This window comes from Capricornis sumatraensis, chromosome 2 (genome assembly GCF_032405125.1).
Source record: "Capricornis sumatraensis isolate serow.1 chromosome 2, serow.2, whole genome shotgun sequence".
Taxonomy (NCBI): domain Eukaryota; kingdom Metazoa; phylum Chordata; class Mammalia; order Artiodactyla; family Bovidae; genus Capricornis; species Capricornis sumatraensis.
The window spans coordinates 180,454,238-180,469,632 of NC_091070.1; the positions used below are offsets into that span (position 1 = coordinate 180,454,238).

The window sequence follows — 15,395 nt, forward strand, 5'->3', positions numbered from 1 at the left end:
TGTTTCTTTAATACTATCTGGATTGTCACCAAAAGTTTAGAGAGATGAAAATCTAAGACATCAAATTCAAGTGTGTGTTCCCAAGTAGGATTCAGTCACAGCCTCATACTGTAGGACTGACATGGTCCATATGATGGGGCTTCCCTGGTGGCTCAGCAGTAAAGAATCCGCCCACAATGCAGGAGATGCGTATTCGCTCCCTGGGTAGGGATGAACCCCTGGAGAAGGGAATGGCAACCCATTCTATCCTTGCCTAGGAAATCCCATGGATAGAGGAGGCTTGTGGGCTACAGTCCATGGGGTCGCAAAGAGTCAGAACCAGCTTAGTGACTAGACAACAATAACAAAGTCCATATGATGGCAAGTGACCCAATTCTGTCAAGGAGGTTTCTGTGTGTTATGGTGATCTCAACAAGGCCATCCACTGGTTGAAGTCTCTGACAGTGCAGAGTGTGTGTGTGTGTGTGTGTGTGTGTGTGTGTGTGTGTATGTGTGTGTGTGTACTTCAGTGAAAATATAAACTGGCATAATCAATATAGTAATGAATTTAGCTCCATTTTCAATATTTGGTTGATTCGCACCAATTTTGCCAACTACATTCTAAAGTTTTTTCATTGTATAATCCTGGCTGGATATACTGCCATATTACTATAGGAGAAAATTTTCCTCTATCCAACTCTGAGTTCATCCTTAAGTCAGGCACAACTTCTATCTGATTCCTGAAAATTAGTCAGTAATGAATCTCATACCTAAGTAAAGCCCTCATTCCATTATTTGTAATGTATAGCTTGATTTCTTGGCTTCTGTGTCATAAAGTATAACTGTTTGTTTAAGTACATTTTTGAGCCTATGAAATTTATTTTATCATATAAACGGCCTAATAAGAAGCAAGTTGAAAGTATGACTCCTTGACACACGCTATAAACCAAGGACAGGAGACACCTCCAGGGGTGCAGGAGGACAGGCTGTACTCACTTTATCCGGGTGCACCACTAGCACGGCCTTCCTGTACACCTTCTTCACCTGCTCCGGGGTGACCAGGTCTGCCATGCCAACTGGCTTCCACTTAGTCTCCCCAGCCCACAGCACAGTGTGCATTGTGGACAGAAGGGCTCTGATATTCCTCTCTTTGCCTTCAATCCATTCTAGAATCTGTAAACACAGGGGCAGTTAAGAAATTCAAATGCTTCTGAGTCCAGAGCATCTCCACTGTGACTCTGGAAACCCCTCCAGCTCCAGCAACATCAGGTACCTGCCTAGGTCATCCTTCCCACTACCTGGACGGCTCTTCTTCCTCCACCCCCTACACCTCTTCTTTCTGGTTAACTCCTTATCAGCCTTCAAAAGCCTGCTCAGGAACTTCATGCTGTTCCACCTTGGAAAGTCTAAATACCTTCCTTCCTCTCTGGTCCCCCTGAGTTAATGACTTATGCCTGAAGTATGAACTCCATGAGGGCACACATCATGTCTGTCTGGGTCCCTGCTATCTGCTATGTCTAGTAGAGTGTCTGACATGTACACACACACACAAATTCCTTGGAAAAACAAAAACAAATTTCTCCAGGCTACCTTTTAAACATATTTTTATCATAAAATGTGCTACATTTCACTGTAACTGTGCACTTGTTTTTCCCCTGCCATTAGGCAGACCTGTCTGAAGAAGGATACTGTTTCTTACATATCACTCTAACTCAGAAACAGTATGCTGGCAGGACAACAGCTTGAAAAGGTCTGTTAAATGAATTAATACATTTAGTCATTCATTCCAACTGTGACCATTCATAGTTCGAATAATCATAGTTATAACAAATGAAGTCACTAAATCAAAAGGTTTGTAACAATGAATCAGCAGTTAGCACGTAACAGAAGCTCAAAGTGAATGATGACTACTCTCCCAAACAATTAAATACTCCATACCAACTAAATAACCAAGCACGGTTTAAAAGACATAAACCACTTTCTTTTACAGAAAACTGTCAGAGTTTACCTAATACACAAAGGCTCTTGAGATGGAGCACAGTGTTTGTGGCAGGAACATAAAACCTCTATAACACTGCATGAAGTGAATAGCAAATGTAAACAGAGTGTCATATATTGTACTGCAAATTGTATCTCTACATCTTCAACACATTATGGAAAACAACAGTGGTATATTTTTCAACATGCGTAACATTGAGTGGTTGTGCCATTCTGGTTTTGGAGTACCAGATTAGACTCTCATCTTACAGGCTGTAACAGTGTCAGTGTGCTTTGTCACGTGGGACTTGAGCCTGTCTGTGACAAGCTTTCCAGTTCTCTTGATCTTCACAAACTTTTTCACTACCTCACACCATTCATCAACATAACCATCCTTTTGTCCCCCAATTAACCATTGTCCAGATAATATCTTCAGCTATGAAGTAACATCTCTGTTTTCTCATCTATGAAACAATGAAGTTATAGTCACTGGTTTGCAAACCTTAGAAGAAAAGAATATGAAAACGTTGTCTTTCCCCAAATAAAATCTTACCTAGACATCCAAGAATCGGAAACAGATAAAAGTAGAAATGCTCTGGTTAAAAGTGAAGTGAAGCAGGGTAGAAGCCAGAGACCCCACTTCCCTTAGCCTCCCTCCCTTTCACCTTCCCAAACCTCCAGGTCTAACATTATAGGAGTGAGTAATTCCCAGGCATATCAATCAATAGCTCCCTCTCTATCGGCAAAGAGATTCTGAGGGCTTCAGTCAATCTAGTCTTATATAAAGCTACCAAAGCAGAAACAGAGAACATAAATAATGCATTCTTCTTACCACCAAATCATAATGACTTACCTGTAGATTGCAATGCCATCTGAATAATAAGATTACATCTTAAAGAGTGCCATTGCTTATTTGAAAGTATAAATGAAGAAAATCTACACTATGTATTATGGAATAAGTGTATTATATTAAAGAAATGAAACAACATATACAGCACTCCCTGAAAGTATTTTTTATTAAAGGACACAGCTATACTCAAATCACAACTACAAGAACCAAATGAAATATAGTGGATGCTAGAAACTTAACATGGCACCTTCTATAGGTTAGTCCCACACTGACAGTTCCACACAACACAATAATCACTGTGGGCCAGGGGCTCACTCACCTTTAATTTCTCAGGATCCATCTCCTTAGCCATTTCCTCCTTTCTCATCTCAGCTATTGTTCGGGGTCCCTTTTTGTCTTTGTGAGCATTAAAACCTTGACCAGACAGCAGGTCTTCAAAGTCAGCTGCTTTTTGTTTCCCCTCTGCAACATAATATTTTTAAAATTATTATAGTGTTTACTCATATACATAATATCATAACACTTAGGCATACTGCATAGTGCTTTCACAGGCACTATGCCCCTTAATCCTCTCACTTAGCCTGTGAGTAGGGTATGAGACTGTCATGTCCATTTTATAGATGAGGAAAGTGAAGTCTGGAAAACTTAAGAGATCTGTTCAGGATCACATGCAGTGTCCACGGCAAAGCTCAGACTCGAGGTTGGGCTGTTGCACTAACCTAATTCCATAATTCCATGTGCACCGTTCCATCCTTTCACAGATGAGGAGAGTCACGAGTCTACCCACTACTCTTTCCCCACCTCAGGCCCCAGTCATACAACTAGGTAGCAGCAGTGATGGGCCTATGACCTGGGTTTTGGTACTTGAAATGCAAGCACACTGCTGCTTTCCTGCCCACACTCAGCTGACGCTTTTAGTCCATCACAGAGCTCTTTTCCCCTAAGTCTGGTTTTGGCCTCACAGTCCTTATCAATCTGCTTGAAAAAGCAGCCTAGCATGGTAGTAGCAAACGGCAAGGGCTCTGGAGACAGACCCCCGGGTTTGAATTCCAGCTCTGCCTTTATCAGCAATGTGACCTTGGGACATTACCATTCCTTACCATCTTCCTGCCTCAGTGTCCTCATCTGTCAACCAGGCATGGTGTTAATAACATGACTTATCTCATAAGGTTGTTGTGAAAATGGGTGAGTTAAATATTTTTAAGTGCTCAAAACAGTACCTGGCTATTAAATGTTTGCTGTTAAAACAGAACTACAAGAGTCCATTCAGTCCATGCCTTAAACCAAAGCTGTTGTCTCACCTGAAACCCACCTGCCATCCCTATACTGTCAGGCATTCTGAACATACTGTCACACACACACACACACACACACACACACACACTCAAATGTGGGTGCTCTGAGATAAAGGATTTTGTCTGTCTTATTTGCAGCCATATCCCCAATATTTTCTACACTGATGATACTCCATAAATATTTACTGATTGACAACACTCACCCCACATCTACTCAAAATAAAAACGGAGGGGAAGCCAAATGACTATGGAATTATCAGAGAATATCCACTGCTAACCAAAGAACAAACACGATGTTACAAAGACCTAAAAAAAACTCCTTGTCATGTACGTATCATGAGAAGCAGAGTGTGGGGGTGAATGGTAGGGGCTCTAGAGTCACATTGCCCTGGTAGATCTTGGCTCTGTCACTTGCAAGCTGTATGGACTAAGAAAATTATTGATCTGTCTACAACAAGGGTTTGAAGATTATATGAAATAGTATGCAAAAACTGCTTAGAATAGCACCTGACATATAATAAGCCCTCAAAAGATGTCAGCTAAAGCTACTAGGAAAAGTAGAGGAAGTGCCTTTCCCATGTTCCATAGAAAAGCCTGTTTCCTCATCATGCCCCTATACATTCCATTCTTGGGTATAATGAAATCAACTGAGATGTAAAACATATCATTACAGGCCTTTTAGAAAATTCAAATGTAACCATCCCTTCTATGAAAAATATATTATTTTTCACTTGCTATCAAGAACCCCATTTGAAAAAAGAAAGAATCCCATCCAGAGTTATCCTCCAGCCTTAGCTTTTAGGCCACTTTGTGTTCTTTTAACTTTCTTCTCAGAAGAGAGGGAAAAACCATCACAGGAAACCCAATGATCTCAGGAACATCCCCCAGCCAGAGCATAATCAAGACCAAATGTCCAAGACATGTCTACTCCTCTAACTGGGATCCAAGGGAAAATGTGAACACAGTGCTTGAAATGTTTCCAACTTTCATCTTCCACCCCCTCTTCCAAAGGGATGACAGTTTCAAGATCCACCCACCCCTCCACTCGCTTCCATTCAGTACTCCTTTAGTGCCTCCTACCTGTCCAATGTTCTGCTAGGTGCTAATGCTAACGAGGAAAAAAAGACCCAGTCCCTGCCCACCGTTTGCTCTCAGCATGGTGAGAGGCAGACAGGTGAGCCAGCACTCACAAAACCACGGTGTGTTGGGAGAATGGTAAACCTAGGAGCTCCAGGCACAACACTGGGAGGGATCATGCTGTGTTGTTGCAATTCAAAGACCGCCTCAGAAACTGCCAAATTTCCTGTCTCCTTCTTCAGACATGCATACCTCTGGGTACCCTCTAGCCAGGCCCCATACCATCATCCTTACCCAAATGAGCTGCCGCTTTCCCACGTTCGTTCTGGCCCCCAGGCATGGATGCGAAGCTCACGTTGTAGTTGGGCCGATTCTGGGGAGAGGAGTGGGGCATGCTGGACTGTGGCTTGGACTGTGTCTGCTGCCAGTTGTAGCCCCCTCCCTGCTGCCACCCCCCACCCATGGGCTGGGGAGATGCTTTCTGTGGCGAGCTGAGAGGTGGAAATCCACCACCCAATCCAGTTGGTGTGGAAGGTTTGCTGGCAAATGAAGAACCACCTACAGGAAAAAACAGAAAGAGAAAGAGAGAAAGAAGGTAATGCTGTTGTGAGTAGCCTCTAACTCCTGTGTCCCAAGTCACTGCTTACAATGACTTTAGTGGAACCTCCCTTGACTAGTGGCATAATTAGCCTTCCTAATAGCTAAATAAATCGCATTCATATATTTTCCTTTAATCCTCACAATGACATTTTTAGGTATGTATTAACAGTTCCATTTTTCCTTCTGATAAACAACCTGTAGCTCAGAACAGTTAAGCGATTTTCTGAAAGTTACACAGCCAGAAAGCGGCAGGACTGGGACCTGCGTCCAAGTCTGACTCCAAGCCAGAAGAGCCCTGGCTCCTCCACCATGCCATTGCAGCTCTCCCTCCCACCCTCTCAGAAGATTCCATTCCTAAAAGCTATCAAATGACAAGAACAGGGAATAAAACAAAACCACGTTCACTTGTGAAGCCGCTATTTAAACGTCAGTGATCAGGATTATTCACTGTCTGTTATAAAAACCAGCATGGTTAGTGCCCACGAGTAAAAATGGTGTTCTAAAATTTCATAAATAGGTTTCAATTTCACACTACTTGCACTTCATTGCAGGAGAGTAAACACAGCTAACACTGTGACAACTCTGAATAGGGTAAAGAATCTTATTCAAGCTTTAAAAAATGATATTACTCTGTCCTGGGAATTTAAGTAGAATCCTGAGTCTGTAACTCCTAACTTTTAAGTACTCACTGCAAAAATGCTGGGCTTTTCCCAAAATATGAAGACCAGCTGTGACTCATGTTTGAAGAGGTGATCTCCAGGAACCTTTTCAGGCACCAATACCAAAGCAACAGTGATAATAAAATAACATTTATATAACTCTTTTAGAATTTACAAAATATGTTTATGACTCTTACTACCTTTAATCTATACAACACCCTTAGGAAACAGGTAGTATTACTGGTTTCACTTTATTTATTTTTCTTTGTCAAAATTACCATTTATTTTTTCATTTTTATATAATTTTTAAATTACAATTTTATACAATTATTAGTTATTGCAAAATCTTGGCTATATTCCCAATGTTTTATAGTACATCCCTGAGCCTATCTTATACCCAATAATTTGTACCTCCCATTTCCTCACCCCTCTATTGCCCTCCCCCTACTCCCCACTGGTAAGCTCTAACTTGTTCTCTTTATCTGTGAGTCTGCTTCTTATCTGCTATATGTCTTGTATTTTTCAGGTTCCACATATAAATGATATTATACAGTATTTGCCTTTCTCTCTCTGACATACATCGCTTAGCACAATGCCCTCCAAATCCATCCATGTTGCTATTAATGGCAAAAAGTTTTGTTCTTTTTATGACTGAGTAGTATTCCACTGTGTATATTAATATATACCATATCCTCTTTAACCACTCCTCTACTGTCGGACACCTGGTCACTTCCATATCCTGGCAATTGTAAATAATGTTGCTGTGAACATTGGGGTGCACATATTTTTTCAAATTAGTGGGGCTTTTTTCCAGATGTATACCCAAGAGTGGAATTGCTAGGTCATATGGTAGTTCTATTTTCAGTTTTTTGAGAAATGTCCATACCATTTTCCACAGTCTGGCCCCACTTTAAAGATAAGGAAATAAAGGAGGTATACTTGGTATACTTATAGGCTTATGGTCACACATCTAGTTAATGTAGCTGGGACTTGACTATGAGCTTCCTGTCTCCCCATGTCATGTTCATTTCCTGCATCCATAATCTCAAATTCCTCCCCAAGTCTCTGAGTCTTTTACTACAGCTCATCCCTCACTTACTGTCTCTTCTTTCTATCGACATTGTTCCTCTGGTCTGATCGGGGTTCCTCTTCCCATCCCCACTGAGACTGCTGTCTTATGGCCAGCAGGCTTGGAATCAGTCTGTCTCTGCGCCACCACACATTCATGCATTCAGTCTTTCATTCCTTTATTTACTCATTCATTCATATATTCATTCATCCAATATTTCTTGAGCATTAGTAAGTACCAGAAAGTAAAAAGATTTTCTTAGGTTCCAAAATCACTGAGGATGAGGAGTACAGCTAAGAAATTATAAAGAAATTAAAAGACACTTGCTCCTTGGAAGAAGAGCTATGACAAACCTAGATAGTATATTTAAAAAGCAAGGACATCAGTTTGCCAGCAAAGGTCCATATAGTCAAAGCTATGTTTTTCTTTCCAGTAGTCATGTACAGATGTGACAGTTGAACTATAAGGAAGGCTGAGTGCCAAAGAATTGATGCTTTTGTGGTGCTAGAGAAGGCTCTTAAGAGTCTCTTGGACTGCAAGGAGATCAAACCAGTCAATCCTAAAAGAAATCAACCCTGAATATTCATTGGAAGGACGGATGCTGAAACTGAAGCTTTAACACTTTGGGTACCTGATGCAAAGAGCCAATTCACTGGAAAAGACCAGATGCTGGGAAAGATTGAGGGCAGGAGGAGAAGGGGACGACAGAGGGTGAGCTGGTTGGATGGCATCATTGTCTCAATGGACATGAGTTTGAGCAAACTCTGGGAGACAGTGAAGGACAGGGGAGCCTGGCATGCTGCAGTCCCTGAGGTCGCAAAGAGTCAGACACAACTTAGCAACTAAACAACAACTAGGTACCAGATACAGTGCCCCGGGAATATAGCTGAAAACAGTCTATGGAGAATCCTCACTCTTCTGAAGTTCAGTGAAAAACTTATCTCCTTGACCTCAGTGTTATCACCTATAAAATCAGAACTATGTCTACATCGCAGAAAAACCATAAAGGCATAATGACTATGTGAAAGCTCTTCACAATTCCTGAACTAAGTAAATAAGAGGCATTATTTTAAAATAATGCAAATTCATATTCCTAGCATGTACCCATACACCATAAAGGCTCAATAAATACTTGGTAAAAGAAAAAGGGAATGACACTGTTGCATACTACAGGCTGGCATCACCCCTGTTATGAAGCCCTTCTTTGTGAGCCTCTGGGCCCCTCTGCCAACAGCACATCAACATACCTTAGGTTGGGTAGACATTCCACACTGGAATTTCATCTTTTATTTTAAGGATGCTTACAATCTTCTTTCTGAATATATTATGTTTATTATTTACAAATTCAGTAACCACAGAAAGACCTGAAAAACTTAAAAAATTCTTCCATTTCCCACCACTTTTTCACTAGTACACTATTGAGCATCTTCTCCACATGAGGCTGCAGATACAGAGGTGAAATGGCAGATGCTGCCTCTGATCTCAAGCTGCTCATCAACATTGCAGGGCTTTCTGATGTCTACCCTTTCAGAATACTTTTCTAAATATTTTTTAGACTGGTTAGCAATTCTAATTTTTAAAGCCACTGAAGCAGAGAACTGACAGAAAGATAAAGTAGTAGCTAAACCCAGGGCCCACAGCTATTCTCATTAAAAGCAAAAGCAGCGGTTGTCAAACTTGGCTGTGCATTAGGCTCACTTGGGGAGCTTTAAAAATTTTCTATACCCAAGCCACAACCAAACTAATTAAATCGGAATATCCATGGGAAGAACTGTGGTGTTTGTATCAGAATTGTTCAGTGTGAAAATACCTAAAGGAGAAGCATGCTATCTTTTTTTAAATGTAGCTATATAACTTAGAAGTTTAATTTTTACTCTAAAGCAATTGCCTAGGAGTCAAAAATTTTAGTGTGTGAGAAGGCAATGGCACCCCACTCCAGTACTCTTACCTGGAAAATCCCATGGACACATGAGCCTGGTAGGCTGCAGTCCCTGGAGACGCTAAGGGTCAGACACAACTGAGCGACTTCACTTTCACTTTTCACTTTCATGCATTGGAGAAGAAAATGGCAACCCACTCCAGTGTTCTTGCCTGGAGAATCTCAGGGACAGGGGAGCCTAGTGGGCTGCCGTCTATGGGGTCGCACAGAGTCGGACACGACTGAAGCGACTTAGCAGCAGCAGCAGCAGCAGCAGCCCTTGCTTATATACTCATTCACTATACAGTTTCAGGAAAATCACTTACGTTTCCTAAATTATGTGACTTGAAAATGAGGCAATTTAGGAAACTAGTTTCCCCAGCAGTTTTTAAGAATTATTGCATTTCAAAAACAAGTAACTCTTCAAAAAAATATTTTTGAATTTCCCTGGTGCCTAGTGGTTAGGATTCTTGGGCTTTCACTGTGGTGGCCCGGATTCAATCCCTGGTTGGGAAAAGTCCTGCAAGCTATGAGGCAAGGCAAAGATAACAAAAATAACCACCACTCTTGAACTCCTCCAAGTAGGTATGTTGTTGTAGTAATAAAGATGCAGCTATTCTAAAACTATTTTTGTTGTCTATTAATGTTGTTGAGATCCAAGGAAGTGGAAGACACAGATGTGGAACAGGGGAAGGCAAGGAAGACCCTGTGGCAGTGGATGGGATTAAATTATGTGTTAATATCCACTGATCACCTATCTCCATCTCCTGGAAGGCAGAGCAGTGACACCCACCCCAGAGCAAAAAAAAAACATACTTATAGCAGAGATTTTGGTTTCTAAATACCATTCCCCACAAAAAGGAATGAGATTTCTCAGAAATACCTGATTATAGGACAGGCATGTAAAAAGGTCAAGAGAAGCCTAGGACACCTTGTGCCATAAAGAAAGTTCTCAAAAATGATGGAATCAAGTGAAAACGATATAGAAGTCAGAAGAAAGGAGCTTTCACAAATCAAATGTGGGACCATGTGAACATTAAATAATAACAGTAATAGATGATAACCAACTGAGTCAAAAAAGAATCCATTAGTCCATTATGATGTGAGAGATGGAGGGAGTCAGAAAGGAAGGAAGGGCATGGGAGAGGGAAAGACAGGACATTCTTCCTTAGAATGAAATGTCAATTAATACATATAGAAAGAAGAAGGGAATCAGAAAATCACAATTTTGCAGATATCATGGTAATAACTGCTTTAGGCAAGAACCACCAATGAATGCTAAAACCAGTGGGTAAAAGTCAGATGGAGAATTGGATAAGCTCAAATTATCTCTCCAGATTACTCATTAATTACTGAAGGGAAAAATGGTAACTTCATGGTGAAGGAAACCTGGCAGACATCACCTTAACCAAGTGATCAAAGTTAACAAATCAAGACTTTGGCAACTGGCCTGTACCCTTCAAATATCAATGTCATGAAAGATTGAGGAATGATTCCAGGTTAAAGGTGTCTAAAAGGACATGACAACTAGATGCAAGACATGATGCTGAAGCTTTTAAAAGAACTTCTTACAAAGGTCACCTATTCAGTAAGGCCCTTCCCTAACCACTTGATATTTAAAATAACACCCTGGACCATCCCCCACGCACCATCACTTTCTGCCTTATTTTTTTCACAGGACTCTTCATGGGGTTATAGTGCAAGCCACAGACCTAGACTTCTTGGTGTTGAAACCTTGTGATTTGGGCATGTTCCTGAAACTTCTGTGTCCGTTTCTTCATCTGTAAAATGAGGATTATAATAGTTTCTACTTCAAAAAATATTGGGAAGATTAAATGAAATGAAATATGTAAAGCACTTAAAATAGAGCCTGGCACAGAGTAAAAGATCCAACTAAACATTAGTTGTTTTTATTAGTTGACATTATATTGTATATTTATTCATTTAATGTTTATTTCCCCTTCTAGAATATCAACTTTAAGAAGAAGGAATTATTTTGTTTTGGTTTTGTTAGTTTGGCTGGTTGGTTTTCACTAAAACAATGTTAGAACACAGAAGGCACTTAATAAATAATTGTGGGACGAATAAATGGGTAAAAAATGAACACTGAAAAGATTTCACTTGAAATAGAACTTTGCCTGTTTTATAGAATGTTATTATTCTAAAATTTGGACTTTCAGATACAAAAAAAGGGAAAATAATTTGAGAAATTCTTAAAAGGAAAAAAGATCTAAATGACATAAAAGGAAAGGTCAGGATTCTAACATAACTACTAGCAAAAAGTAAAACGGTATAGCATGTTCTCATTCCCTGCAGATAATTCAGCTCTAAATGCTTCCGGAGGCCTTTTGGGGAAACTGAACTATCAAGTTGGCTTATTTAAACCTTTGTGTCAGAGCTACCTCACCCTTATTTAACAACTTTGCACTTCAAGGAGGAGAAAAAAGTTTCAAAACACAGCAGTCCAATCAACTACACCTTGAAGAGAGATTTCTTGGTAAAAAGATAACCCTGCACACTGTACCCCTCACTGGGGAGCGTCACCATGATCCCCGATCCTCAGAAGTTTCTGCAATGATCAAAGTCCACTGAAGCTGGTGTTTCCAAAACTACTCGCTCATAAAACACTTAACTGAAGTCCACTGAACCCAGTGTTTCCAAAATTACTTGCTCATAAAACACTTATCCTATAATAATAATAATAAGTAACATCTGATGAGAAAACTCTTTAGAAATATTCTCCAGAGGTCTGTTTTCTGTTGGAAGTTTACACCTGACCAGAGAGGACTGCGGTCCACGGAGAGACGAGGAGCACCGCGTGAGGGCCTCACCGGCAACTTCAGAGTGAGACCTGCACACAGCCGGCCCTCGCAGCATGGCTCGATCTGCCCACCCCTGCCTCTCACCGTTTCCCTACACAGTCACTAATTCGGTGCAAACTCTATTTTCAGATGCTCCCAGGAGTTCTAACTTTATTGGCACTACTACTCCAAACTCAGGGATTGGAGAAATACATTAATAGGGGTTAGCTCCAACCCAGTATCTGAAGCCTGTTTCCTTTTCTAAAAAGACAGCTTTAGGTTTTAGAATACAGCTTAAAAATACAGATTATTTTAGATCCCAGGTAAACACTACAGCTTATTTTTAACACCGAAGATGTAGATTTGAGACTTTGTAGCCAAAAGTAAGTCTGTATCTTCATTTGTTATATGTATACCTAATGTGCCAAGGTCAGCAAACGGGTCCAGAGTCTGGGGTTTGTTTTGATGGGTGGGAGTACCATGCGAGGAGCCTGTTGGGCTGGTGGCAGCTGATTTGCTTCCCATTCCAAAACCTCCTGAAAAAAATAAGAAGGGCATTGCAAATGAGTTAGTTGTCTGAGGCTGAATTCTGAAGTTCAGAAATCTAGAGCTACTGCTCACCTCGTCTCTAAGGGCAAATTAGGACAAGGTTTGCAAATATGTTAGAAGTTGCTAGACCCCATTTCCCTAATTCAAGTGAGTAGTGACCTGGAGCAAGGACAGGGAACCGAAAAGGTATAAGTCATTTCCTAGCCACTCCTCTAAACCATTACGTCTAGTTCTTACCTCATGTCACCTGACTCCGTTCTTTCCCATGGGATTTCCTATGAGACGAGTCAGAGCTGAATTCTGGTTCTGCCACTTCCTAGCTGAGTGACCTTTGACATGTTGCTTAACTTCTCTGAGTGTCGATACTTTCTCATTAGTTACATAAGGAAACAGCAACTGCTTTAGAAAGCTGCTGTGATAGACATATAGCGTGTGTGTGTGTGTGTGTGTAACTTGCACAGTGTCAGAAAGATTATCACACAAGATGGCTCTCAAGAAAATACAACAGTAGCTATAAGAAAGAGAATTTATTTACTACAGACAAATTCAGATCTAAAACAAGTTCTCTGTAAGAGAGAAAACCATTCAGATTATGCAGCACCTACTCTATGCCAGAAAATTTCATGTAAGTAATTTCACTTAAACTGTGTGGGACAAGAATTATGAATTCCATTTTACAGATAAGAAAACTGAAGTTCAGACTGGTAAAAAAAAATTCAAGAGCTTCTAAATGGTTGAGTTAGATGTATACCCAGATCTGTCTAACACTATTGTCAAGGCAAACACTTAGCAAACTGACACTTAGAGAAATTAAGTATCATTTGACATGCAGAACTACCATGTCATCAAGGGCAATGTGAAAAGCTTTCTCAGACTGGGGACCTTTAGGAACTTCCATAAATGGGGCTAACATTCTGCAAGTACTCACTTCACCTTGGGTGAAGGATTATGCTTCAGCAACCAATTATGTGGCACAAAATCCATCTGCTGGTCTTTACCTGGTTTGGTATGCCAGTCCCAGCCTCCTGAAACATCTGGCTGAATGTTCACAGCAGGGGTACTAGAAGCTGCAAACGAGGAGAAGAAAAAGAATCAGGACAAAATAGCTCAGAATCCACTTTTCTGAGTTCACAAAAGAAAATGCTCTCCCTCTCGTGATATGCCATTGTCTCATGTGATTCTACTCTCCCTCTGAGCTCTCTCCACATTCTGCAACATTGATCTTTTCTGCCTTCATCTGTACTTACTTATATGAGCACTGGTGGAAGCCATATACTGTTTGTCTCTGTTACTTCCTTGTTCACCTTTATTTTACCTCCAAAGGTACACTTTGAATTGTAACTGTGCATGTATCTGTCTCGAGTACACTGTGAAAGCAAGAATTATCTTATTCATCTGCATGGGTCCCACCTCTATCCTTAACATGAAGTCAGTAGGCAATAAAAAAAGGTGAAATGAAACTCAAATCCAATTTGCCTTAAGCTGGCATAAACTGCATGAGCAACTGAGAACAAAAATTTTGTTTTCTCATTTGGGGGAGAATGGATACATGTATATGTGTGGCTGAGTCCCTTCACTGTTCACCTGAAATTATCACAACATTGTTATACCCCAATAACAAATGTATTTTGCATTAAAAAAATGAATAAAAATTAAAAAAAAATTTTTTTGTGTCCTCTGCTGGGACATTAACAGAAAATATGAGTCAATCAGAATACTTACTAGGAACTGACTAGATACCATCCACCTACCATGCTGGTGTCAGGGATGTATCTACTGTCACTAAAACAACGAACTCTCTACAGCTTCAAAATAGGTCATTCTGACCCCTCTCAAGGGAGGTCAAGGGATTACATCTGATAGAGTGCCTGAAGAACTATGGACGGAGGTTCATGACATTGTACAGGAGGCAGTGATCAAGACTATTCCCAAGAAAAAGAAATGCAAAAAGGCAAAATGGTTGTCTGAGAAGGCATTACAAACAGCTAGCTGAGAAAAGAAGAGAAGCGAAAGGCAAAGGAGAAAAAGAAAGATATACCCAGTTGAATGCAGAGTTCCAAACAACAGCAAGGAGAGATAAGAAATCCATCCAGTGATCAGTGCAAAGAAATAGAGGGAAACAACAGAATGGGGAAGACTCGAGGTATCTTCAAGAAAATTAGAGATACTAAGGGAACATTTCATGCAAAGATGGCTCAATAAAGGACAGAAAATGGTATGGACCTAACAGAAGCAGAAGATACTAAGAAGAGATGACAAGAATACACAGAAGAACTATACAAAAAAGATCTTCATGACCCAGATAACCATGATGGTGTGATCACCCACCTAGAGCCAGACATTCTGGAATGTGAAGTGGGCCTTAGGAAACATCGCTATGAACAAAGCTAGTGGAGGTGATGAAATTCCAGTTGAGCTATTTCAAATCCTAAAAGATGTGATGTGAAAGTACTGCACTCAATATGCCAGCAAGTTTGGAAAACTCATCAGTGGCCGCAAGACTGGAAAAGGTCAGTTTTCATTCCAATCCCAAAGAAGGCAATGTCAAAGAATGTTCAAACTACTGCAGAATTGCACTTATCTCACATGCTAGCAAAGTTATGCTCAAAATTCTCCAAGCC

The 15,395-nt window shown here is 40.5% G+C and overlaps 1 protein-coding gene across 1 annotated transcript in view; it reads right to left on the bottom strand.

The window, feature by feature from the left end:
• Window positions 1–15,395, bottom strand: part of DNAJC6 (DnaJ heat shock protein family (Hsp40) member C6) — a 107,608-nt gene that overhangs the window by 776 nt on the left and 91,437 nt on the right. Inside the window, exons 14-18 of the mRNA XM_068965856.1 lie at window positions 13,773–13,841; window positions 12,642–12,761; window positions 5,473–5,736; window positions 3,126–3,268; window positions 976–1,152 (exon numbers count right to left, since the gene is read on the bottom strand). Coding sequence (XP_068821957.1) covers window positions 976–1,152; window positions 3,126–3,268; window positions 5,473–5,736; window positions 12,642–12,761; window positions 13,773–13,841 — 773 coding nt within the window. The remainder of the gene's footprint in view (window positions 1–975; window positions 1,153–3,125; window positions 3,269–5,472; window positions 5,737–12,641; window positions 12,762–13,772; window positions 13,842–15,395) is intronic.